The sequence below is a fragment of the Trachurus japonicus genome, chromosome 17 (assembly GCF_045865225.1).
Source record: "Trachurus japonicus isolate A0001 chromosome 17, Traja_1.0".
In the NCBI taxonomy this organism is placed as follows: Eukaryota; Metazoa; Chordata; class Actinopteri; order Carangiformes; family Carangidae; genus Trachurus; species Trachurus japonicus.
The window spans coordinates 3530238-3557964 of record NC_140923.1 but is presented as its reverse complement, the minus strand read 5'-3'; the positions used below and the strand labels follow the sequence as shown (position 1 = coordinate 3557964).

Genomic DNA, 27727 nt, shown 5'->3' with positions numbered 1-27727 from the left:
CGACTACAACAAGTTGCACAATTTTATATAAATCCTAAACTTTATATGCATATTTTTGCATTAGAATGTTTTTTAATTTATTATATTTTAATAAATGTTGCGTATGCACCTGGTCCAGTTCCTCTGACCTTTACAGCTCTTGGCAATAAAAACTTTTCTAATTCTGACTCTGAAATAAAAATAAAAACTCTGAGTAACTTTTTGAGATGAAGCTGACAGTGATCCAGCTGAGCCAGATGTTTGGTTATATTATAACCTCCTTCACCAATAACTTTGATTTCCTCCTCCTCCAGAGACCCACTGATCTTCAAGTTGGTTTGTTTTTGATCCTGTTTGACTTTAGAAAGTTTCAGTTTGGGTTAAATGTTGGCAGCGCCGGGCTTCCGTAGCCGGGCTGCGGTTGCACCAGCAGCAGAAACAGCAGCATAAACAGCAGCTCTACTCTACTCTACTCAGGTTGAAGCTACAGACAGACAGTCAGTCAGACAGTTGCACCGCTGCTGCCTTCACGGCTCATTGATTGGCTCAGACTCTTCAGTTCCTCCTGAGGAAATCACTCCTTTTATAGTTAACGCGGCGGCTGCGCGGCTCTTTTCCGGGTTGACACTCACTCAGCATGTAGAGGAGGAGGCGCAGAGCCGCAGACACCTGGACCTGGACCTGGACCGAGGAGGACACACCGGAGTCAGCGCCAGGACGCAGCGCAGCGCACGGATCGATCCGCACGTATCGATCGATCAGCAGCTATCAAGTGAAGGTGAGGAGGAGGAGGAGGAGGAGGAGGTGGGGGGAGGAGGAGGAGGTCGGGGGGGTATCAGGATCTCTAGTCTGGGTGGGTCCTGGATCAGACATGTCAGGTCCTGCAGCAGCTGCAGCAGCGGCGGCACCAGGAAGAAGCTCCGGAGCTCCGGCGGCTCAGCGGCGCAGCGGCGCAGCGGTGGCCGGGATAGAGCCGCTGATCCCCGGGTAGAGCGGAGCAGCATCCCCCGGCCTGACCACCACCACACACACACACACACACACACACACACACACCGACCGATGGTGGTAACGGTGTGCACGAGGAAGCTGCTCACATACACATACACACACACACAACACACATAGGCTACAAACACCGACAACAGTAGTAGTAGCAGGGCCGTTGCTAGGAACTCTGGGCCCCCTGTCCTGAAAGTATACTAAAGTGGGCCCCTGACTTTCCCCCTTCTTTCTTAGACTACATAAGCTATGTATTATCATTTTTTATTTAGCCTTCTTTGTTGTGATGCTAATGCAGTATTACTATGAGTATTAGTCCATACACAGGCACACATACACACACCGACAACAGCTGGAGGTACTACTACTAGGCTACTACTACTACTGCTGAGTAGCTACTAGCCTTGAACTACTGTTTCTGTCCTACAGCTACTGCAGAGCACTACGACCTACTAGTACCTGTTGCTGTGCCTGTGTACTAGCTACTACTAATGCTACTACCACTGATTACTACCTACTACTACAGAGCAGGGCCTGAAAGAATACTAAAGTGGGCCCCTGCCCCCTGACTTTTCCCCTTCTTTCTTAGACTACGTAAGCTATGTATTATCATTTTTTATTTACTTTGTTGTGATGCTAATGCAGTTATTACTATGAGTACTAGTCAGGGTCTAAGTAGAATAATTCAGTCATACAAAGATTAGACTACTGGGTTTTTTATGGGCCCCACTGGGCTCTGGGCCCCTAGAATAATCACCACCTTTCTCCCCTATACGGCCCTGGGTACTAGGCTACTATTGAACTACTGTTTCTGTCCTACTACAACTACTGCAGAGCACTACGACCTACTACCTGTTGCTGTGTACTAGCTACTACTAATGCTACTACCACAGAATACTACCTACTACTACAGAGCAGGGCCGTTGCTAGGAATTCTGGGCCCCCTGAAAGAATACTGAAGTGGGCCCCTCCCCCTAACTTTTCCCCTTCTTTCTTAAACTACGTATGTATTATCATTTTTTATTTACTTTGTTTTGATGCTAATGCAGTATTACTATGAGTAGGGTCATATGCAGAATAATTCAGTCATACTGTATAAAGATTAGACTACTGGGTATTTTGGGGGCCCCACTGGGCGCTGGGCCCCTAGAATTATCATCACCTTTCTCCTATATGGCCCTGGGTACTAGGCTACTATTGAACTACTGTTTCTGTCCTACTACAACTACTGCAGAGCACTACTACCTGTTGCTGTATACTAGCTACTACTAATGCTACTACCACAGAGTACTACCTACTACTACAGAGCAGGGCCGTTGCTAGGAATTCTGGGCCCCCTGAAAGAATACTAAAGTGGGCCTCTGCCCCCTGACTTTACCACTTTTTTTCTTAGACTACGTAAGCTATGTATTATCATTTTTCATTTAGCCTTCTTTGTTGTGATGCTAATGCAGTATTACTATGAGTATTAAGGGTCTTATGCAGAATAAATCAGTCATACAAAGTTTAGACTACTGGGGTATTTTGGGGGCCCCACTGGGCTCTGGGCCCCTAGAGTTATCATCACCTTTCTCCTATACGGCCCTGCTGCAGAGTACTAGCCTCCTACTACTCATTAGTACTACTGCTACTGCTGTGAACTTCTTCTTTGTGTTACTGAACTACTGTTGCAGTGCAGTACTAATACTAGTACTGCTACCTACTACTACTGTGTAGGCTTACTACTACTGTGAAGTACTGTTACTCTACTACTACCACTACCACTACTACAGAGCATAACTGCTTTAACAGAATACTACCACTACTGTTGCTCTGTAGCCTACTACTACTAATACTACTACCACAGAGTACTGCTTATGCTAAGTACTGCTACTACAGAGTACTAGCTTACTACTACTATTGTGAACTACTGTTCCTGTGTACTACTACTACTACTCCTTTGTAGGTCTACTGCTGTGTACCTTACAGTTACTCTTGCACTATGTGTACAACTACTATGTACTTTATGCTACTATGTTCTAGTATTGTGTCTTTCTGGTACTGCAGAGTACTACCTCTGTGTACTTCACAGCACCACACTGTATGCATCATATTACTTCTGCATAGGTACTACATAATACTACTTTGTAGGCTACTACTTCTGCTGCTGCTGTATACTACTACTACTACTACTACTATTGTGTACCTTGCAGTACCTCACTGTATACTACACCTGTTCAGAGTACCACAGTACTTCATAGTATTACACCTTGCACTACAAATGTAATATTTACAGTACCACACAGCGTACTACTACTGCGTATAACAGAGGGTCCAGACTGCCAAGCGGTCATTGACCTCTTGGCACAGCGGTTTGCATCGTCGTGGGAGACCAGGGTTCGAACCCCACCGGTGGCGGTCCGTACCGAAACATAACGCAGACGACCAGATTAACATCGGCTACACGTACTTCACAGTACTACACAGTACACCTGACAGCAGTACTACTACACTAAAGCTCCTTAATACAGGGTCGATGTAAAAACAACCGCCAGGGTTTTCTGTGACTTTGTGATGTCACAACAGAGCAGCCAATCTGATTGGATGGAGGCAGGAGGAGGCTCGGAGAACAACAATAACAGTACTTGAGTATTTGTCTATGTTATTGTGAGTAGTACTCTACTAACACTGAGGTACTGGTACTTCGATTTAACTTCACCTCAGGACTTTAATCTGCCAGTCGACCGGTTACTGACGGCGCCTCCACCTGTAGCTCAGCAGGTCAGAGGTCAGAGGTCAGAGGTCAGGTGACTGTGGACCGGAGGCAGCGAGGGACAAAAAGGTTTTTGTGATGAAGCAGAGTAGGAGTCGATTTCATTTCGATTTCGATTTTCATTTTTAATTGAAATTTGTTTATTTCGGTCGTACAACACCAACATAAAAATCAACCATTCTGTGTGGCTAAATTGTTCACACAGCTGATCGATCAATCAATCAATCGATCGTCTATCAGCCCCAAACTATATCGGCCTTTAAAAACCCACCTGGCCAACGTCTGTTAATGAGTCACTGTGTCTATCTATCTATCTATCTATCTATCTATCTATCTATCTATCTATCTATCTATCTATCTATCTATCTATCTGTCTGTCTGTCTGTCTGTCTGTCTGTCTGTCTGTCTGTCTGTCTGTCTGTCTGTCTGTCTGTCTGTCTGTCTGTCTGTCTGTCTGTCTGTCTGTCTGTCTGTCTGTCTGTCTGTCTGTCTGTCTGTCTATCTATCTATCTGTCTGTCTGTCTGTCGTTCTATCTCTTGTTCTATATATCTATCGTTCTATCTATCGCTCTATATATCGTTCTATCTATCCATCCATCCTTCCCTTCTTTTTCTCTTTCTTTCTACCCCTCTCTCTTTGTCTCTTTCTATATATCCATCCCCCTCTCTGTCTTTCTTTCTACCCCCTCTCTGTCTTTTTCTTTCTTTCTTTCTTTCTTTCTTTCTTTCTTTCTTTCTTTCTTTCTTTCTTTCTTTCTTTCTTTCTTTCTTTCTTTCCCTCTCTCTCCCTCTGTCTCTCTCTATATAGCCATCCCCATCTATCTATCTATCTATCTATCTATCTATCTATCTATCTATCTATCTATCTATCTATCTATCGTTCTATCTATCTATCTATCTATCTATCTATCTATCTATCTATCTATCTATCTATCTATCTATCTATCTATCTATCTATCTATCTATCTATCTATCTATCTATCTATCTATCTATCCTTCTTTTTCTCTTTCTTTGTACCCCTCTCTTTCTGTCTCTTTCTATATATCCATCCCCCTCTCTTTCTTTCTTTCTTTCTTTCTTTCTTTCTTTCTTTCTTTCCCCCTCTCTCCCTCTGTCTCTTTCTATATATTCATCCTCCTCTATATATCTGTCTGTCTGTCTGTCTGTCTGTCTGTCTGTCTGTCTGTCTGTCTATCTATCTATCTATCTATCTATCTATCTATCTATCTATCTATCTATCTATCTATCTATCTATCTATCTATCTATCTATCTATCTATCTATCTATCTATCTATCTATCTATTTATCTGTCTGTCTGTCGTTCTATCTCTTGTTCTATATATCTATCGTTCTATCTATCATTCTATCTATCGCTCTATATATCGTTCTATCTATCCATCCATCCTTCCCTTCTTTTTCTCTTTCTTTCTACCCCTCTCTCTTTGTCTCTTTCTATATATCCATCCCCCTCTCTGTCTTTCTTTCTACCCCCTCTCTGTCTTTTTCTTTCTTTCTTTCTTTCTTTCTTTCTTTCTTTCTTTCTTTCTTTCTTTCTTTCTTTCTTTCTTTCTTTCTTTCTTTCTTTCTTTCTTTCTTTCCCTCTCTCTCCTTCTCTCTCCCTCTGTCTCTTTCTATATAGCCATCCCCATCTATCTATCTATCTATCTATCTATCTATCTATCTATCTATCTATCTATCTATCTATCTATAGTCGTCCTCAAAATGATTCATACCCCTGTCAAATACAGGGAATTTCTTAATTTTGTCAGTCACAGATTAGTATTTCAACTCAGATTTGACATGAATAGGACATGAGGGAAAGTCTGCAGCCATGACCGATTTATTTAAGTAAAGTTACATTGTTAAAGGTGTTTATTTGAACGTTGAACAAAAATCACCATGTCCAAAATGATTCATACCCCAGTTGATACCAAGACAAAAGGCCATAGGATGTTCAAACAAACCATTCTCTTTAAAGGTCTAAAGTGTTTACAATTATTTTCAATGTTTCTGGGAGTTTTTTTGACCAGTTTTATGACTATAAAAGTTGACTTGCTTGGGATGTTTCAGTCATTTTCATGTCAACGCAAGACTTGCTATGGCGAAGACCAGAGAGCTGAGTGAGGACACATTGGAAATGCCAAAAAAAAAGAAGGAAACGATACAAGAAGGTGCCAGTGTCAATGGAGCAAAGTATCGTAAATAAGTACCAAAAATGTCAATAAGTACCAAAGCTTTAACACAGTGAAAACCCTGAAAGGATGCAGTCAAAAGTCAGTAGTGTCACCTTAGCTAGTCAGAAAAATCAAGCGAGATGTTGAAAACAATCCAACGACTACTACCAAGGCTGTCCTGAAGGAACCGAGTGCAGGTGGTGTCACTATTAGTCTACTTGCCAGCCCATAGGGCCCCATTGTGAACCCGGAAATGTTGAGTACCCCAAAGTTTTATGTTAGAAATAGATAGTATGGGTCCCCAGTATTCAGAAACTGCCGGATGCTAACTTATATATATTGGGCAATTAGCATAACAGACATAATTAGCACAAATTAGCATAACAGACATAATTAGCATAAATTAGCATAATTGCCTATATGGGCAATATTTCAACAAAATTGACTTGGCTGATCTGGGCAATATTGGAGTGGTTTTAGGGGTTATTGATGATGCTGAATCCATTTCTGACATTTTCAAAATTCAAAATGGCTGTCTAAACCGGAAGTGACCAGATTTTAACCGCCATCTATCTATCTATCTATCTATCTATCTATCTATCTATCTATCTATCTATCTATCTATCTATCTATCTATCTATCTATCTATCTATCTATCTATCTATCTATCTATCTATCTATCTATCTATCTATCTATCTTATTGATTGATTGGACCAGTGAAGCCAGTGGACTGAGGTTCAGACCGGTCTGAGCTGGTCGGTCGGTCGTTGCAGAGTCTCTCTGCTCGCTGCTCGGAGACGATCACACTTCTTCTTTCACTTCATTGACATTCTGCACTTTTGACACAGTATTTTTAGACTGTGGTAACTTCTTCTGCTCAAACTGAGGCAGAGTTGAGTTGAGTTTAGTGAAGCTTCCTCCTCCTCCTCCTCCTCTTCTTCCTCCTCTGGCGGTCGATTATGTGACCAGAGGTTTAAAAAAAACAACAAAAAAACCCCTCAAATCTTCTTTATTCTGTCTTTTATTTTGAAGGGTATTTTCCATCTGGTGTCGACCTACTTGCCCCCTCTCTCCTCCACTCATTCATGTTACAGTATATGGCCCCATAGTGTGGGTTTTGTTGCTAGGTGACAGGGTGGCAAAGGGAGAGTTGTGGTGGTTTGTTGTTTGTGTCGTTGTGTCGCCTTCAACACTTCTGTTGTGACTGTTTGTCAAACTGACGATTCCGAAAGTGGGTTTTTTTTTAGCACGTTTTTATTTTTGCAGGTTCTTTCCTTCTGGGCCACCGTAGATTTTGCTTTTTCCTTTTCTGTTGTCAGTGTATTAGTCAGTGTATTAGCTCAGCTGGTAACACTTTACTTGAATAGGTATTCATCAGATTGACATAACACTGTCATAACCATGACATAACAGCTGTCATAAACATCAAGTTAAGTGTCATTCGGTAAGTTATGTCACTTTTGATGCAAAGTTGACATTGTTTGAGGTGTTCCTTGTTATGAGAACTTAACATAATTTTTAAAGTTTGTCCATTAGGTCTGCTATGACAGTTTAAATTGTCTTTATGTCAAGTTGTCAGAACAAAAACATCTCAAACAATGTCAACTTTGCATCAAAAGTGACATAACTTACCGAATGACACTTAACGACAGCTGTCATAATAAGTATAGACCGAATCTCCTTGTTGTTTACATTCTACTTCCGGGTAGAAAACCAGCACGTAATTTGAATGAGATCAATAGTAACAAATGAGAGTTTAGCTATATATCATATTTTTCACGCCCTATCACCATTCATGACTACTCCAGTTAGCTCAGTCATGTTGGAACTCAGATATCCGCTGGAGAAAATATTTTTTCATGGAGCGTTTATTGAGTCACTGAGTTATTAAAGTTAAACAGGTAAAGGTACTTTATTTGTCACATATACAGCTAGTACAATGAAATTCTTTCTCTGCATTTAACCCATCCCTGAGGAGCAGTGGGCAGCCACGGTGCAGCGCCCGGGGACCAACTCCAGATTATGAGCCAGTGCCTTTGGTCAGTGGCGCTGACTGGAGGATCAACCTAGCCGTGTTTGTTTTTAGTGGTGGGGGAAACCGGAGCACCCGGAGGAAACCCACGCAGACACGGGGAGAACATGCAAACTCCACACAGAAAGGATCTGGGCGGCAGGACCTTCTTGCTGTGAGGCAACAGTGCTAACCACTGTGCCACCGTGCCGCCTGGCTAATCTATGCTAACCATGACTAATTACAAAAATGTGCACACAGAAATAGTCATGTTTGTCCAATCATTGGTTTTATAGACTTTACAAACATCAGATTAGTCTAAACGGTGATATAGTGACATGAAAAATTATAGTGAAACTCTCGACCATCACTATTGTTCTCATGCGATTTGTCCTATACCGCGATTAATTGTGAAAACAAGTAATTGTGACATCCCTAGTCATAAGTATTCATTGATGTTTATGACAGTGTTATGTCAATCTTATGAATACCTATTCAAGTAAAGTGTTACCTTTAGGTTCTTTCCTTCTGGGACACCGTAGATTTTGCTTTTTCCTTTTCTGCTGTCAGTGTATAGAGTGCCGAAGCGGAAGCAGGAAGTAACGGCCCCATGGGACCTCAATTCGAAAAAAGTCTCCATACAAATGAACGGGAGTCCAAGTTTTATTTCGTGATCCGTTCGAATTGCGCCATGACAAAAAACTCTGTCCTCTACCTGTGTAAAACATCACGTTTCATGCCGAGAAATCAGCAGTTTATCGTAAAACGGCAACAGAAGAATGTATTTAGTGTGACGACGCTCTGCGGACTACAGATCTGTGTCCCACAAAAAATACGTCACCAACTGACACGGGAAAGGGCGGCATTTGGTGTGTGACGTCACCTACGCCACCTGTAGTCTTTCTGGTTACGGATTCTTCGGAATTGTATTTTACAATAGTTTTACAACAAACTGCTGATTTCTCTTCGTTTTAAACAGGTAGAGGACATATTTGTTTCTCATGGCACAATTCAAACGGATCACAAAATAAAACTTGGACTCCCGTTCATTTGTATGGAGACTTTTTTCGAATTGAGGACCCATGGGGCTGCTTTCGCTACGGCTCTCTATTAGTCAGTGCATTAGCTCAGCTTTAGCACTGTAGACCTTCACACACACACACACACACCGGACACAGGTAGGTTATGTATTTGTGACACTGTGGTCAAGTGGCGTTTGACTTTAGTAACAGGTCTGAGCGTTTCTCTTCTTCTTCTCACACTGGTTGTAGTTGTTGTTGTGTTAACCCTTTGTGTCCGTGTCGTTGTGTAGCCTACTGTATGTGTTGTGTTGCTGCTGCCGTTTGAGGGCGAGTGTCTCACCTGCCCTCAGCTCAGTCTGCGTTACTTCCTCTGCTTTAAATTTAGCTCAAACTTTCAGAGACTTCTTCACTTCCTCTTTTCAGCGGCGCAGCTCCCAGTTCAGTTGTTGCAGCAGCAGCAGCAGCGTTGCACTCAGTGTGTGTGTGTGTGTGTGTGTGTGTGTGTGTGTGAATGGGTGTGTGTTGGTTTTCTCACTGTCAGGCGGAAGTGAGACGATAATTTCAATGTTTTGCTTTAATCACACAGTATAACTTCAGCCACTAGGGGGCTCCTCGTCTCAGTATTAATATATATATAAATAAAGTTTTATAATCACACTACACATGGACATCTACCTTTATTTTGAAGGAGCTTTGACACAAACATCTACTTTTATTCTGAAGGAGCTTTAACACAAACATCTACTGTACCTTTATTTTGAAGGAGCTTTAACACAAACATCTACTGTACCTTTATTCTGAAGGGGCTTTAACACAAACATCTATTGTACCTTTATTCTGAAGGAGCTTTAACACAAACATCTATTGTACCTTTATTTTGAAGGAGCTTTAACACAAACATCTACTGTACCTTTATTCTGAAGGGGCTTTAACACAAACATCTACTGTACCTTTATTCTGAAGGAGCTTTAACACAAACATCTACTGTACCTTTATTCTGAAGGAGCTTTAACACAAACATCTACTGTACCTTTATTCTGAAGGAGCTTTAACACCAACCTCTCTGTGTGTTGACAGGATGGGGAACCTGATCAAAGTTTTAACCAGAGACATCGACAACAATGGTGGAAACTTCTTCCTGGATTTTGAGAGTAAGTTACACACACACACACACTGAAAAGTACAAATAAAGCTGTGATTGGTTGAATGTCAGTGTTGACTCCTCCTCCGTTACCCAGCATGCACCACAGCCAGGTGCAGACTCAGCAGCTTTAATTCTGCTTTCCTAGCGCCCCGTGTTTTTGTAGTTTTTCTTTTCTTTTCCCTCTTTAGTGTTTATGTGAGAGACCCGTTGCTGTTAGAGGGGACTCCATGGTTTTCTCTTATGTAGCCTATTATTTTTATAAACATGGTTAAAGCAGAAGTCAGCGATCCGGTGGTTTTCGCTAATGCTGCGTTCCAGGCAGGCTTTTGAAACCATAAATTACAGCTTCATGTCACGACTTACGACTTTGTAGCGTTCCAGACAACCCACTCGTGTTTCTCCGACCTGTTTTACCTGTGAAAGTCACTATAACGGCCACTCGTAACTTCTGACCCGTGAACTCGTACCAGATCGAACTGGTACCACTTCACAGGTCGGAAAAACACGAGTTACGGGTTGCCTTGAACGCACCATAACAGTCCTCGTCCCTACGTCGCCACATTCACGGCGTCCCTTGGCTGCACACACAGCCCTGCATGCCGTTCTCTCTCCTCATTGGATAAAAACTGTAGGATACGATAAATGTTTTCTCCTCGGCTCAGAGCAGAGCAGAGTGACTGACAGACCCGTGTTTCAGTCCAAACACTCTATGTAAGTGATTGCTGTCGGAAGATATAACTATTTAAGACTTATATTAACACAAATATATCACTTACTTCTGCTTTAATCTGATGCTGAGTTAAGAGCAGTTGGGAAATAGAAGGTTCACCAACAGGTAGCGCGTGTAATTGTCATGGTTACGAGTGTTCTTTTTGTTGTTGCTATGGTAGTTCCTGTGAGACGGGAGAGCGAAAAAGAGAAAGAAACTTTGTACAACATTGTAACGCCGTAGTTTGTGATACAGAAACGAAAAAGAAACATGATAGCGCAGCAGTTGTGAAGAGAATAAACGGACCAGACGTGAGAGCGAATCCGTGAGTCGGCCTGATTGTGACTGCTGCAACATCTGTACCAGTTCTCTTCTTTTGTCTCGCTTTCTTTTCTCACCTCTTTTCCTTTATTTATTTATTTATTTATTTAGTGTTGTTATCATTACTACTACTTTTATTTTTACTACCAACATCTTCCCTGTTTTTTTCCTTTCTTTTTTTTCAATTTTATTATTTCTCTACCTTGCACAAGGTAGCTATGTGATTATTATTTCTTGACTGTGCTTCAGTTATTCGTTAGATCAAGGTGAGGTCGTGTTAGAAGCCTTTCGGGTTTCAGACCTCACCTGCACATTTCTTTTTCACATCTCTCTTACTAGTAAGAGAGATAAGTAAATGTTTTGTTTTATTTTTTATGTGCAAATAAATAAAGTCTAAAAAAACTCTATTTGGCAAATGCACAAACAGAGGTGGAGCTGAGTGTGTGTGTGTGTGTCTGTGTCTGTGTGTCTGTGTGTGTGTGTATCTGTGTGTGTTTGACCTCTGACCTCTGACCTCTGACCCTGTGTGTCCCCTCCAGACGCCCAGCCGTCCCAGTCGGAGACGGAGGTGTGGGAGAAGGTGAACCAGGTGCTGACGGAGGCTCGGCTCATCCTGGACGACCTGCAGGCCTACAGAGGAGCAGGGGAGGAGATACGACTGGTAAGACCTGCTCCTGGTGCTGGTCCTGGTCCTGGATTCAACACTGACAGTAAAGTGTTAAAGGAGACTTATACCATGGTCTGGATGAATCCTCGATTCTGATTGGCTGCTGGGTGTCCATTAAAAAGTGATAATGGACACCTATAAAGATGTTCCGGTAAAATTGCCTGATTACGTTCTAAATATTACTGCGCTGGCTCAAACGCTTGTTGGTAACCACGGCAACGGACACTCGGACCATAACAACTTTTTTTCAGCGCATCACGGCACTGGAGTCTGTAAACACACCAGCGGTAAGAAGCACTGGACCTCTGAAAAACTTAGTGTCACGTAACATTTGAGCTGTCACCTCACCTCCCTTCACTGATCAACTACCAGGCTGTAGCAGAGTCACTATGGCAACACGCTGCGGTCACAGCGGGTCCCTCTTTTTTTTCTTTTATTGTCGGCGAGAGTTATTAAATAGTCCGCTCAGCAGCTCAAAGACGTATGATTTTAACGGTAAAAACAACATTACATTACAAGTAATTGATTTAATATGTATTTATTTTGTAAGTGACCATGGCGGGATAATGCCCTTCAAGGTGTCCGATTATCAGAAATTAATGGACGACGCAGAGGCGTGAACCGTTGGGCATTAGAATTAAAATTATCAGAATTAAAAAGTCAAACCATTATCCCTACACCTCGTCGAGCATTATCCCTTACGTATTCTGCCCCGTTTCCACAGATTAAAACAGTTCCCATGTGTCTTCAAGACGTGTCTGTGTCCAGGGTATGAAATTAAAGGGACAACGAGGAGTTTAAAATTCCGCGACAATAAAAAAGTCTGATATTAATGTGGATGAATCTACGTTACCACTTGTTAATGGCTCCATTTTAGATAAATCTATGGTTTTGTCTCTATGGTTATTGTGTTATTATTAGTGGTGGTGGAAATGCTGGGCGAGCCGACCAGCGTTTCTTTACTTTCAGTTTCGTGGCGAGTCATGAGAATAACGCCGCCGAATCTCCGTTTATGGTGGGAACTACGACGGTATGTGATCGTCTTCCAACCTCTGACTTTAATTCTTGATGAATGAAAACATGAGTCTGTCTTGCGCCGGTCAAAGAATTTCACGGTGCGGAGGCTCATAAATGTAGTGTGAAAACACTTCGCTTTAACAAAACTCCTTGTTGTCCCTTTAAGAAAATATTTTGGGGGAAATCACATTACATTTACTCTTCGTAATCAGTGCAATCTTGTTGGTTTACATTACATTCAGCCTGCATCAGGAAAATAATGAGACGCAACGGTAAATTAATAAAAATAAAATTTTAGTTTAATGTCGTATAAAAATGTACAAATATAAATATGAATTTGTTTCTAAAACCTGGGGGGCAGTTTTGTCCCCTGGAGCCAGGGTTTTGCGGAAACTGGGGGTGAAATGGCCCGTGAGCCTCGATAATTTCCGACGTTGTCTGTGACGGGCTTCGGTGTCTGTCCCTTTAAATGCAAATGAGCCACTGCTCACTAGGCCCCGCCCCCTTTACCTGTACTCACCAGTAGAGTTGGGATTATGCACATTTGAACCTAATTACATATTTCTAGACAGCCCAGGCAACAGCTGGTGAAACCACATGGATTTCAACCTCGGGGGCCTGAACATCACTGATATATTTGTCTAATCTCACATTTTGGGGCCAGAAGGCAAAACAAACACCCAGTCAGATATCTGTTACAGAGCTTTAAAAAATGTGCATAACATGTCTCATTTAAGGTCTGCCCACTACAAGTCAGGATCTAAAGTTATCAAGATAACCTCAGGTTTAACCGAGGTGAACTTCAGAGGATCTAAACTACTGACCAATCACATCACTGGAAACACTGAGTCATCATCATCCTATCATCCTGACGTGATCAATGATGTTGATCAGTAGATACTGAGTTCATCACTGAATAAATATATAGTTAGTACTAAAGCTACAATTCTTTACCTGATGAAGATCTGACTCCAGTTTCTTTGTGCAGCAGAATCAGTAAAGAGACTGAACTCTAACAAACTTATTGATCACTCAGGATCTTATTGATGATTTATCACTATCAGACTGTAATATAATTAAATCAGTGTGATGTTTTATGTAATCAGAGATGAATTAGTTTTATATCTGACCTCGTTGACGCTGCAGTTCCTGACCTCACCTGCAGGTGTCAGCGTTTACTCTCTGATCAAGTTTCTCATCAATCAATCTATCAAATGTTATTTATACAGCAGCTTTCAGAGCAAATAAATGCTGTTCAAGTGTTTTGAGGAGGTGAAACAGCAATAAAATGTAGCAATAGTGAAAAAAAAAATAAAAAAAAATATGATCAAATATATTTAAAACAAAACAATGACATTTAATAAAACAGAATAAAATGCAGGATAGAAATATAGAACAAAATATAAAAACACTCAAAAGAAAGATACCAAGAAGAAAGTAATAAAATAGAAGACTGTAAAACTGTTTATAGAATAGAATAAAATAACTATGAGACTATGACATAAGATTGTAGATTTGGACGAAGACAGAGCAGCAGAACAAGAGAGAAAACAAGTTGTAAGAATTTCACTCCAGGGCTTAAAGGTCCAGTCTGTAAAATGGAGGTAAAACCATCACATCCAGCGTTCAGATTCCAGATTTCACATTAGGATTTTCCCTTCAGGCTGCCGTACAAACATGGCCACACTCTCTAAAGCAACACCCTTGATATACTGTATGTAGATATAAAAGAAGAATTATGAGGCTACGAAAACCAAACAGGTTTTATTGTGTGTATCATTCCGCCAAAAGAGTGCCATTTGCTCATTGTAACTCTTAAAAATTAAACTTCATTTTTCATTCCATTTCAGTACAGAATTTTTTAATATACACATTAACTCATTCAAAATGAGTAGTGGTCAATCTCAGGCTACTTTATTTAATTTATTGCTGCTTTTATCATTGCATTTTTGAAGAATGAGTAACAGCAATGAGTTTTTAGCATAAAATCAGCCATTGTGTGAAATCTAGCCAAATAGCATCTATACTAATAGCTTGAGCAAACAGAGCACATTCTTAGGATTTAACAGAATATTTTACTTTTGATATCAACAAACACTGTCTAGAGATAATTTAGGTATAACAGGAATGAGTTTTGAGAGTGACCGTCCCTGACATAGCTACAATATCATTACATTTCAGGAAAAATAAATTACAGAATTTAATTTTGGTCTTGACCTGACTTTCAAAAGACCCAAATGATGTCACTTCCAGCAGAACATGTCACTGGTGAGTGTAGAATGTGTTTGGGTCAAACAGCACTGAGTGAAAACCTGGGGACGGGACTAAAATGTGAATTTTAACCAAAATATAATTAAGTTTTAATTAAATAAATGTTATATAAGTGTAGATATAATATGAAGTCACACTAATACGCAAAAAAAAAGAGATTTTAAAGGGATTTTAGTCATAATGCATTGTGGTAAACTATAGCGTTTGGCTCTGGGGACATGCAACAAAGGCTATGTTTCAGTGTTTTGAAAGCCTTTTTATAGTAATTAAAAATGATATATCTTTAATTTCTACAGTGATTCATGTGTATGGTGCTCTGTTCATTAATTAAATGCAGTTTATATTATATTATTACATGTTTTTTATACATTTAATATGCTGGGGACAGAAATGGCACTCTTTTGGTGGAATCGCCCATGTAGCGATTATACACTATATACACACTATATACACTATACACATATATTCATGGGGAGTAGATTCAGATTTTAACAATAAACCTGGACAAATCATTTCTACACACTGGACCTTTAATAAAGTAAAGTCATTCTGATCTTTGGTCTTGCACCGAGTTCTGCGACTCCAGAACCAGAACCAGTGTGTCAGACTGAAAGCAGCCAGACTGAACCGGTTGAGCTGCTCCTGGTCCACTAGAGGGCGTCCACCGCTCACACACCGACCCCGGCCCCCCGCCCCCCCCCCCCCGGCCTCGTGGCTCCGCCCACTGAGCTTCACGTTTCAGCTCAGAGACAAAACACAACTGATGTGACACAGAGGAGGAGGAATGAGACTCAGAGCTGCAGCTGTGTGAGGGGGAGGGAGGAGGGGAATAAGAGTTTAGAGCTGCTACTAACCATTATTGTAATTATCAATTAATGTGTTGATTATTTAAACCAGTAATCAATTAGTTGTTTGGTCAATAAAATGTTAAAAATGTTGAAAAACATCAGTCAGTGTTTCTCAAACCACCAGACGACATCGTCCTCAAATGTCTTTGTTTTGTCCACAAACCAAAGAGAGACTCAGTTTATTGTCATAAAGGAACAAAGAAACCAGAAGTATTCGCATTTAAAGGGACAACCAGGAGTTTCTCCATCGGCAGAACGAAAACGAAAAACCTTGTTAATGGTCCATTTTAGATAAATATCTGGTTTTGTCTCTATGGTTATTTTGTTATTATTAGTGGTGGTGGAAATGCTGGTCGAGCCGACCAGCGTTTCTTTACTTTCGGTTTCGTGGCGAGTCATGAGAATAACGCCGCCGAATCTCCGTTTATGGTGGGAACTACGGGGTCAGCCCTGTGTTCCCTCAGGTTTATGTTGCCTCATTTCTAAGATTTTTCTTATTTCTAAGAATTTTCTCAAAATGAAACTAAATCAAGTCATTTTTATTTTAAAGGGTTGATTCGGAGTAATTTCAAACTAGGGTCCTTTACACCATGACCTACAAACTTTCTAATGCTTTGTTTACTACTACTAACACTATTTGTACTACTGTAGAAGTTTGTTGTCTAAATTGCACTAACTCATGGAGGTGGGTTTAATTTTGGTATAAGGGTTCGTCACTCAACCCTATGTTGGAGTAGCGGTGTTGGAAGGGGTCAGCCTTGTGTTCCCATGGGCCCTGTGTTCCCAGATTTAGCTAAAAGCTACATTACATCTGTAGTCAACTGCTGCTGGATAACAGGTTGGGTGTAACTGACGACCAAATTGGGAGAAATGGGGCTAAAATCTGATGCAAATTGATGATAAAGGAAATGTGGGAACATAGGGCCTAATTTGGGAAAGAAAAAAAAAAACCTTAGAAATGAGGGGACATAAGGCTGAGGGAACATAGGCACGCTCCCGGAACTACGACGGTATGTCATCGTCTTCCAACCTCTGACTTTAATTCTTGATGAATGAAAACATGAGTCTGTCTTGCGCCGGTCAAAGAATTTCACGGTGCGGAGGCTCATAAATGTAGTGTGGAAACACTTTGCTTTAACAAAACTCCTGGTTGTCCCTTTAAGAAGCTGGAATCAGAGAAAATCAAACCGTAGATTATCAGAATAGTTGACGATTAATGTAAGAATTGATTATTGTGTGATGAATCGATGAATTGTGTGTGTGTGTGTGTGTGTGTGTGTTCAGGCCATCCAGAGCCCCAGTGTGGAGGGGGTCCAGGAGAGGGCCTGGTCCGCCGTCGTGCCTCTGGTCGCCAAACTGAAAACCTTCTACGAGTTCTCCCAGAAACTCGGTAAGAGCCTGAACGCATCACTAACCCCTCAACCCCACCCACACAGACACACACACACACACACACACACATAAAAACATGACAGGTGTCAGCGTTTACTCTCTGATCAAGTTTCTCATCAATCAGTCAATCATATTTTATTTATATAGCACCTTTCAGAGCAAATAAATGCTGTTCAAGTGCTTTACATCTTATATATAAGAAGTGAAACAAGAAGAATGACATGGAGACTAATGCACCAAGATTAAAAACAGCAATAAAATATAGTAATAGTGAAAAATAAAATAAAAACACAATAAAATATGATAAATATATATATAAAAAAAACAGATATCAAAGAAAGATATCAAGACAAAAACATGATTTTTCAGCCTGTTGTTACAGAAAGAATAAAAATACAGAGTGTCCATTAGAGCAGCTGATTCAGCGGCCGATCACTTCCTGTCCGCTGCAATGCATCATGGGTGTTGAGACGAGTGTCAGTGAGTCATTGTGACACGAAGGAAAGTTAAAAACAGCTGGATTCTCTGTGGAGTTCTGCTTCTTCTGTGTGTGTGTGTGTGTGTGTGTGTGTGTGTGTGTGTGTGTGTTCGGGGTGTGTGTGTGTGTGTGTGTGTGTGTGTGTGTGAGTCACACCCACGGTTGCAGCTGAGCAGCCAAACTACACCAACTAACTTCCTGTTGTTGTGAGCTGGAGGGAATTCACCGCTCAGCAGAGAGTTACCGTAGCTACTGACATAATAACCCTCGCTCTAGTTCTGGTTCTGGTTCTGGTTCTGTCCGATCCACATCTCCTTCCTGGTCTCAACATGATGTCACTCTTTAAAGGGATAGTTCACCCAAAATTGAAAGTTACAGGGGGTCTCGGCGTAGCAGTGCATGTCCATATGACGGTTGCAAATGGATACCAACTGTCTTCGTAACAAAAAGACACACCAAAAAACATCCAAATACCTCCATGCTGCTCGTATGTAATGTCCGTCTTGTATTGAAGCCACGAAATGCGAAATTGTCCCCAAAAAAATGAAATAAGTCTATATTTCAAGCTTGTTTTGTAGCGGAAGCTTCTCGAAGCTCCTCTTCCCGGTTCGTCAAATTTGGACGGACTGGGAAGAGGACAGACCCTGGTTCGTCCAATTTGGAGCTTCCGCTACAAAACAAGCTTGAAACATAGACTTATTTCATTTTTTTCGGGACAATTTCGCATTTTGGGGCAATGATGAATCAAAACGGGATGTGTGGGCTTGTAACAGTGGCTGCATTCAGTTGTAGGGAGACCAAACAACAACATTATCTGAGTTTTGGTATGAATAAGACATATACGACCAGGCAGTCCTTCTGTTCAGTTCTGTGTGAGAGAACGGTTCAGGACCAGAACAACATGATGTCACTCTTTAAGATGCTGATGCAGTTTGATGATGTGATGTACCGGCACAATGTGAGCTCATAATCCTGACCTCTCCAGCTCTGGTGTCTCTACCCCTCCTCTCCTCCATGTGCATCATCTGTTTCCAACGAAGCCGGTGAGAAATCAATCCATGGAGCGGTGGATAAGGTTATTTATTACACGGCTCTATTGAATGCTGCTCTCTGATTGGTCCAGCGCTGCGTTCTGCGGTCATCAAGTATAACAGACCGTTGCTAGGGACGCCGCTCTGATCAGCGCAGCACAGAAAAGAGAAACTATGCAGGATATTTACCTTATGTTTAATTTTTACCGTCATTAAACAGCTTCGGACTAACTGTGATGTTAGATAAACGACTTGTAACTTGTTACAAGGAGAGTGGAGGCTCCTTCACATCGTGGCTGGAAACCAAACCTGCGATCAGAGCCTCTGACCCGGTGTCACAGCTCTCCTCTCGTCTCGGTGGCACCGCGACTCCACGACACAAACGCACCCCGTAAACAGTAAAGTTAATCTCTTGTTTATGACAGATACGACTACACACAATACACACATCATAATAACACGTGTATGGTAATCCATCGATCCACTGATTGATTATCAAAGGCTTCAAATGCACGACCGGGAGGAGGCTCAGTGAAACAGCGGACGTGACCAGACATGCAGAAATGATGCAATTTTCAGCCAAGAGACGCTCGGTGGAAGGCAGAGAGCCTCCGTTCTCCCTGGAACTAGTTACTAGTCACTGATTTAACCAGAACTAGGACTCTGGAGCTGGAGACAAGGGACACATGGAGCTGAGTTAAGGTGGAAATCCTACAGAGTTAAGGTGGAAATCGAGTTCACCTTAAAGTCGTCACAGTAGAGTTGTCACGCCAACGCTCGCTGAAAAGTGAAACAGTGCATGGTTTTTGTATCTGTGAAAACAGCCTGAAAGTGAATGAATGAGAACAACAGTTGTGTTGTTTAATACTTGAAGGACTCAGTCACGACTCTGTGACTTCCTGTTTGTGTTGAGTCATAATAATTCACCATTTTAACTCTGTTGTTAACTTCATGTTGCTGCAGTTTGATGTGAAACTGTTCTTTGATAGACCAGTCAGGGACGGTGCTAAGGGGGGGGGCTTGACCGATACGAAAATAATTCATTTTCATGGCTTAAATTTTTAATTAACTATGCAAGTCTGGTGCTTTTGCATTTGTTTAAAAGGAAGCCGGCAAAAAAATCAATACATGTAGGGTGGATAAAGTTATATAACACATAATGGACTTCTCTGGTGCTCCTTCAAGTCCTGGCTCACGAGTTCCTCTCTCAGATTCATTTTTCACATCTCCCTCTTCTTCCTTGTCCCTCTGGAAGGCTGGGTCTTGAGTCTTCATTTTCTACCTGCACTCTTTTTCGTGATCACAAAACGATCCATTGCAACGGACTGTAAGTTAGCTAGCCTCCGCCTAACGCACAAACATAAAAAAAGACTCCCCCCTCCCCTCAGCTCCTGTCCCCTCACACACAACACACACACAGGTTGTAGGGTACACCAGTCAATGGAGTAGGCACAGGGGATTGGATTGGAACAGAATGGCTACTTGTGAAGTTTTAAATGTTTTTTAACCTGAAAAAAAGTTATGTATTTTAAAATATAAAATGAAATACTTGAGGGGCTTAACTAGGGGTGGGAGAAAAAATCGATTCACATAAATATCGCAATATCTTTTTTGACGATTTTTAAATCGATTTTTTTTTTCAAAAATCGACTTTTTTTTTTTTTTTGGAAAAAAAATTTGGGGGGAATTTTTATTATTATTATTTTTTAATATTGTGCAATGTGCATTTGTTAGCCTTTTTTACATACAGAGAGTACAGGTTTTGAAAAGGGTTTAAGTTCACTTTATAATGGAGTATGTTAATTTATAGGCTCCTACAGTATTTGTGTGCAGATAAATGTTAAAAATGCTAAAGACTAAAAATCGAGAGAATCAGCAATATCGTAGAATCGCAATTTAAATCGAATCGCCATCCAAAAAATCGTAGAAGAATCAAATCGGGAGAAAAGCATATCGTCCCAGCCCTAGGCTTAACTGGGGCTACACATATTTTTCACGGGGCTATAGCAGCCCCTAGCCCCGGTGTAGAGCCGTCCCTGAGACCAGTGTGCTTTTGTTTTTTCATTTTTATCGTGGTGTTGAATGAGTATCGAGAATCGTGGTGGAAATTCACAAATTCTGGTGTTTGTATCAACTCGTGACATTCTGGTATCGTGACAAGTCTAGTCCAGAGTGAGAAGGTCTGAAGGTCTGAAGGTCTGGATGTGACATCACGTTGTCTCTGTCTCTGTCTCCGTCAGAGTCCAGTCTTCAGTGTCTCCTCGACGTCCTCACCAGCTCTGGTTCCACTCCCACTCAGCATCTGGAGCAGAAACAGGCTCTGGCTCGTCAGTTCGCCCACATCATGCACTTCACGCTGCGATTCGACGAGCTCAAGGTCTGACTCTAAGCCCCGCCCCCTCCTCTTCTTCATCCTCATCCTCTTCCTCCTCCTCCTCCTCCTCATGTGTCCACTCTGTCTTCCAGATGACCAACCCGGCCATCCAGAACGACTTCAGCTACTACCGCCGCACCATCAGCCGCATGCGCATCAACAACCTGTCTGTAAGAGACGCACACACACACACACACACACACACACACACACACACACACACACACACACACACACAAATAGAAACAGGTCGGTTTAATTCAGTACCTGAGGAGGGAAGACTATGCACATTATGTAATCTAAATGTAATCAAGGATGAACTGCATTTTGTGTTTCATTGTCCGTTATATGACGAAGTCAGAACAGGCAGTTTTTGTTTCAGAAAATGCAAAATGTGAAACCTGAGTTGTTTTGGGTTGATGATGATGAGGTAAAGTTGGAATGGTTCTTCAGAAAATAAGTCTTTACTATAGCTACTTTCATAAAAAGGGCCTGGTCAAAAAGAAAAAGTGAATTATTTATGTGAATTCCATGTGGTTTTTGTTTCTGTTTTTGTTTTGTTTTGTCTGTGCTCTGATGATTTTGTTTGTTGTCTAAATATGAAATGTGTCTTGTAAGCTCTTACTGTGCGTTCACACCAAAAGCTTCCAAAGCGTCAAAACACCGGAAGTCAATTCATTTTCAATGAGAGCCCGGCGACACTGAGCGTCCAAAGCGTCAACAGGCGTCGCCGCGCTTCCAAAGCATCCAAAGCTTCCAAAGCGTCCAAAGTGTCCAAAGCTTCCAAAGCTTCCAAAGTGTCCAAAGCTTCCAAAGCTTCCAAAGCGTCCAAAGCGTCCAAAGTGTCCAAAGCTTCCAAAGTGTCCAAAGCTTCCAAAGCTTCCAAAGCATCCAAAGCTTCCAAAGCGTCCAAAGTGTCCAAAGCTTCCAAAGCGTCCAAAGCGTCCAAAGCGTCCAAAGTGTCCAAAGTGTCCAAAGCTTCCAAAGCTTCCAAAGTGTCCAAAGCTTCCAAAGCTTCCAAAGTGTCCAAAGTGTCCAAAGTGTCCAAAGCTTCCAAAGCTTCCAAAGTGTCCAAAGCTTCCAAAGCTTCCAAAGTGTCCAAAGCTTCCAAAGCTTCCAAAGCTTCCAAAGTGTCCAAAGTGTCCAAAGCTTCCAAAGTGTCCAAAGCTTCCAAAGTGTCCAAAGCTTCCAAAGCGTCCAAAGCGTCCAAAGTTTCCAAAGCTTCCAAAGCTTCCAAAGTTTCCAAAGCTTCCAAAGCTTCCAAAGTGTCCAAAGTGTCCAAAGTGTCCAAAGCGTCCAAAGTTTCCAAAGCTTCCAAAGCTTCCAAAGTGTCCAAAGTGTCCAAAGCTTCCAAAGTGTCCAAAGCTTCCAAAGCGTCCAAAGCGTCCAAAGTTTCCAAAGCTTCCAAAGCTTCCAAAGTGTCCAAAGTGTCCAAAGCTTCCAAAGTGTCCAAAGCTTCCAAAGCGTCCAAAGCTTCCAAAGTGTCCAAAGCGTCACCAGACGAGAAGTTGAGCCCTGGTTAACTTTAGGACAATTAGCTATGACGCGGTTCGGCGGCATCCGGCGGCAACCTGTCAGAATAGAGATGTCCGTCGGCTGCCTTTTTTTTCTTCTTTTTTTTGTATTTCGGCTCAGCGCGATCGAACTTTGACGTCAGTCACGTGACGAGCGACCAAAGCGGCTGAAAATATTTGCCGTTTTGGGAGCTGTCTTGTCTGACGCCCACCCTCGAGCGTTTTTGTCGCTCTGGAAGCTTTTGGTGTGAACGCACAGTAATAGGTTGGCGCCTTAATTGGTACATGACACTTAAATAAATATAAATTCATTCATTCATTCACACACACATGCTTTTTTTTTTCAGGCCGACGCGGGGAATGAGGTCAACAACGAGCTGGCCAATCGGATGTCTCTGTTTTACGCCAGCGCCACGCCGATGCTGAAGACGCTAAGTGACGCCACGTCGAAGTTCGTCTCAGACGTGAGTCCAGACGTCAAAAACGTTCATCTCGCGCTCTGGTTCTGTTTTATTTACATCTGTTATAAAGTAGATGTAGATGTTCGTACTCACATCGGTGCTGTAATGCAGATTTCAGCCTCCAGGTGTCAGTGTCAGGACTGAACTACGGTGGCTCTAAGGGGTCAACTCACTGCAGCTGAAGACAACAGATGCACAAAGACACAAAGTCAGAAAACACAAGTGTTTCTGGGGGACACATAAACCTCAATGTGTCCCCCAAAAAACCCTTCCTCTTCCTCTTCCTCTTCCTCTGTCAGTCTGACGAAGCAGTTTTCTGACTTCGTAGCAGCGAGTTGACCCCTCAGAGCCACCATACTGAAGTATTAAAGGGATAGTTCAACATTTTGGCAAATTGGCCGTTGAATCTCCATAATCCCTATAGTCACAGCAGTAGGTTCGTTACCTTTATTTGTCGGTGCAAGCTATTTTTAGAACGGCGGAGCAGAGCCGTGAGCTGCTCAGAGCTACGCTACGGAGGCTCATGGGATTTCTTGGTTTCCCTCATCAAACTCATCAAATACACAATCCAGAGTTGTTTTAGAGGGAAATTCATGCAAAACGTTGCCTTCAGGGACAGTTTTTCATCAAGCAGTCTCTGTCTTTCCTTCTAAAACAACTCTGTCTGGTAACGTTTTGTTATTATCTCATAGTGTGGTGAATGTGCAGCTCACAACTTGTCCACCAGAGCGTTGTGGAGTTGTTGGATTGTGTATTTGATGAGTTTGATGAGGGAAACCAAGAAATCCCATGAGCCTCCGTAGCGTAGCTCTGAGCAGCTCACGGCTCTGCTCCGCCGTTCTATAAACAGCTTGCACCGACAATTAAAGGTACTGAACCTACTGCTATGACTATAGGGATTATGGCAATGGGCCAATTTGACAAAATGTTGAACTATCCCTTTAACATAGTGATTATTGGTTATTTAACGATAACGACTGAGGCTGATTCTCTCACGTCGTCGTTGTTTCTGCAGAACTCCGACGTCCCGGTGGAAAACACCACAGACTGTCTGAGCACGATGGCCTGCGTCTGCAAAGTGATGCTGGAAACACCGTGAGTCCTGACGAGTCCCTGAATGCATCATCATCATCATCATCATCATCATCATCAGAGCCGGTAGCACCCTGACTCTGTGTGTGTGTGTGTGTGTGTGCAGGGAGTATCGCAGTCGTTTTGCCAGCGAGGAGACAGTTCTGTTCTGTCTCCGTGTGATGGTCGGCGTCATCATCCTGTACGACCACGTCCACCCGGCCGGGGCCTTCGTCAAGACCTCCAATATAGACGTATGTTAACCACACACACAATCGGAACGGATCACGGATCAACTGTGATCCGTTTGGCACCACTACTTCGATATTCAATATTTCGATTTACCTTCTTAAAGGGATAGTAGCATTTTTTTTAAAGTGGGGTTGTAGCTCCGTTTCAAGGGCAAGGGTTAAGGGCTAGGGGTAGGGATGAAAAATAGAATTGGAATTGGGCCTTAGTCAGATTCTCCTATCACCATAATCCCTCCCCTAGTCATAAGAAGCATTAGAAATTTGAATCTTATTTGGGGAAAGATTGACAGCCCTAGTCTGGTTCTGGTTCTGGTCCTGAGGTTGTGTGTCTGTGTGTGGCAGATGAAGGGCTGTATCCGGGTGCTGAAGGAGCAGCCTCCCAGCAGCGTGGAGGGACTCCTCAACGCTCTCAGGTGAGTTCACCTCAACACAACATGACGCTCCTGAATTTATTTATTTAACCTTTATTTTACCAGTCAAATTGCTTGAGATAAAAAAAATCTCTTTTACAAGCAAGGAGAGCCTTCATCACTGACTCCTCCTCCTCCTCCTCCTCTCTGCAGGTACACGACCAAACACCTGAACGACGAGACGACCCCGAAGCAAATCAAAAACATGCTGCAGCCAAATTAAGTCGACGCTCGTTGTTGTTGTTGTTGTTATTGTTGTTGTTGAAACTACTGAACAAAACCTTCAGCTCCAGTTTCTGTTGAACCTCAAGTTGTTTTTATTCTCATTTCAAAAGAGGAGGAGGAGGAGGAAGAAGAGAAGGAGGATAGAGAAGAGAAGATAGAGAGCGGTGTTTGCTAAGCCCTGCTAACACGGAGCTAACGCTAACACGGCCACACACAGACAAAGACACAAAGACACAGACATACACACACATGAATAAAGGTTCCAAAACGCGAAGGTGTGTGTGTGTGTCATGATGTATTACATTATCTTATAAAAGATCCATGGTGTGTGTGTGTTCATGTTAGCATTAGCTCCGTGTTAGCCACAAGTCGAACTTCATCAGTACACACATTTCATGTTTCCATGGTTTCCTCCGACTTTCCGAACTCAAACCAATCACGATTTGTGACATGCATGACGTCATCTGCGTTCTTATACGGTTCTTACTACGGTTTTCAGTTCTGCTTTAATCCTGCTGTGAATCAGCTCTTTAACCCTTTCACGGCCGAGTTTAAGTTCCTCCTCCTCCTCCTCTTCCTCCTCCTCCTCCTCCTCCTCCTCCTCCTCCTCCTCTGCTAGCTGGTTAGCAGCGTAGCAGCTCCAAATCAGGTGACTGAAACTTTTTATCCATTGTTGTTGTTGTTGTTGTTGTTTCCATGCAGCTGTACTCTGCTTCAGTGTCGCTCCCCTCGCTCAGGTCGGCGGCCACGGCCCAAGGCACCAGCACCAAATCTCCCATAATGCATTTCAAATGAACACATTTGACTGGTCACATGGTCCTGTAATTACGACGGAGTATTAGGGCCACAGTGACAAATAAAAAAATCACAAACTTCGAGAATAAATCAGTTTATTCTCGTAAATTTACGACATTATTCTCGAAAATTTACGACTTTATTCTCGTAAATTTACGACTTTATCCTCATAGATAATTTACAACTTTATTCTCATGAATTTACGACTTTATTCTTGTAATGTTATGACTTTTTTCTTGTAGGAAATGTACGACTTTATTCTCATAAATTTATGACTTTATTCTCGTAATGTTATGACTTTTTTCTCATAGATAATTTACAACTTTATTCTCGTAAATTTACGACTTTATTCTCATGAATTTACGACTTTATTCTTGTAATGTTATGACTTTTTTCTTGTAGGAAATGTACGACTTTATTCTCGTAAATTTATGACTTTATTCTCGAAGTCTGTGTTTTTTTTTTCTCTCAATGTGGCTCTAATACTCCGTCGTAAGTAATAATAATAATAATAATTAAAGCCGCAAGCGGCGATGGCGGGCCCTCGCTCGCCCATGCCACCGCGGGGCCTGAGGCACGCCGGGGCCGTGGCGCGGAGCAGAAATGGAGAAAAAACCCGGAAGGAGGCAAAAAACGCAATGTTTCGTTCATCCACCAGGGGGCAGTCACCGCATGTGGTCTGGTGCGTTCAGGGGCCGCCCCTCATCACTCGTGTGAAGTTTGGAGTGAATCGGACAAAGCATGAGTGAGTTATGAGCAGTTGAAGGTTCGTCCACTAGGGGGCAGTAATGCAATGCGTGCAGGTGTGTTCAGGGTCAGTCCCTCATCACACATGTGAAGTTTGGAGTGAATCGGACAAAGCATGAAGGAATTATGAGCAGTTAAAGGTTCGTCCACCAGGGGGCAGTAATGGGATGCGTGCAGGTGTGTTCAGGGTCAGTCCCTCATCACACATGTGAAGTTTCGTGGAAATCGGACAATGTTGATGTAAAATATGCCACTTCCTGTTTCCACTAGGGGGCGAATGAGTGAGATCGCCTATGAGTACATAGAAACGTTGAGGTTGTGACCCTGGACCTGTGTACCAATTTTCATGTTGATAGGAGTTCAATAAAGCCATCCAAAGGGCAAACGTATTGTCATGGCGAGGAATTGTCGCCGCGCCCCCACACGGACGCCATTACTCGTAGCTTCACAGCGTTCATGATGGAGCTTCACCAACTGGTTCTGCATGTATTAGAAGTGGAATGAAGTTGATGGGGCAAAGAATGTACATTTTCCAAATTTTAGTACACTTCCTGTTACCACCGGGGGGCGCTATAAGTTACGTGGGAAGTTAATATATCGGGACGTTCAGGGCGGAGCCATCATCATGTCCAGCAAGTTTGAAGTTGATTGGATGAAGTATGTGGGCGTGAGAGCCACTCGTATGGACATGGCGAGCACGCCAAAGTGAATTGAGCGCTGGCAGCCACGCCCTTTGACCTACGGACTCACGGAGCACAAGATAAGCTCAGCGAGGTCTGGAGATGTGGTATACCTAATTTGAACTTGATCGGGCGAACGCTCTGGGAGGAGTTAATTTTAGGCGGGAAAAATCTACACCAAAATGGCCGACTTCCTGTTGGGTTTAGGGCGTGGCTCCAATTCAATTTTTTGTATGTTTGGGTATGATACACGTGTGTGTCGAGTTTTGTATGTGTTCGACAAAGTAAGCGAAATTTGTCTATGAAGAATTTCGGAAAAACTTCAAGGGGGCGCTATTGAGGCATTTAGCCACGCCCATAGGAAACGACTCTATCTGCT

The 27727-nt window shown here is 42.3% G+C and overlaps 1 protein-coding gene across 1 annotated transcript; it reads left to right on the top strand.

Annotated features, from left to right (window-relative positions):
* Positions 1-591: 591 nt before the first annotated feature.
* Positions 592-25280, top strand: LOC146969759 (CYFIP-related Rac1 interactor B-like). The gene is made up of 11 exons (XM_085804382.1): positions 592-757; positions 10020-10093; positions 11656-11777; positions 17204-17309; positions 21061-21197; positions 21287-21364; positions 23056-23172; positions 24185-24264; positions 24368-24494; positions 24834-24904; positions 25055-25280. Exons 2-11 carry the CDS (start codon positions 10021-10023, stop codon positions 25122-25124), a joined length of 981 nt encoding a protein of 326 aa, XP_085660508.1. The 5' UTR covers positions 592-757; position 10020; the 3' UTR covers positions 25125-25280.
* Positions 25281-27727: the final 2447 nt, after the last annotated feature.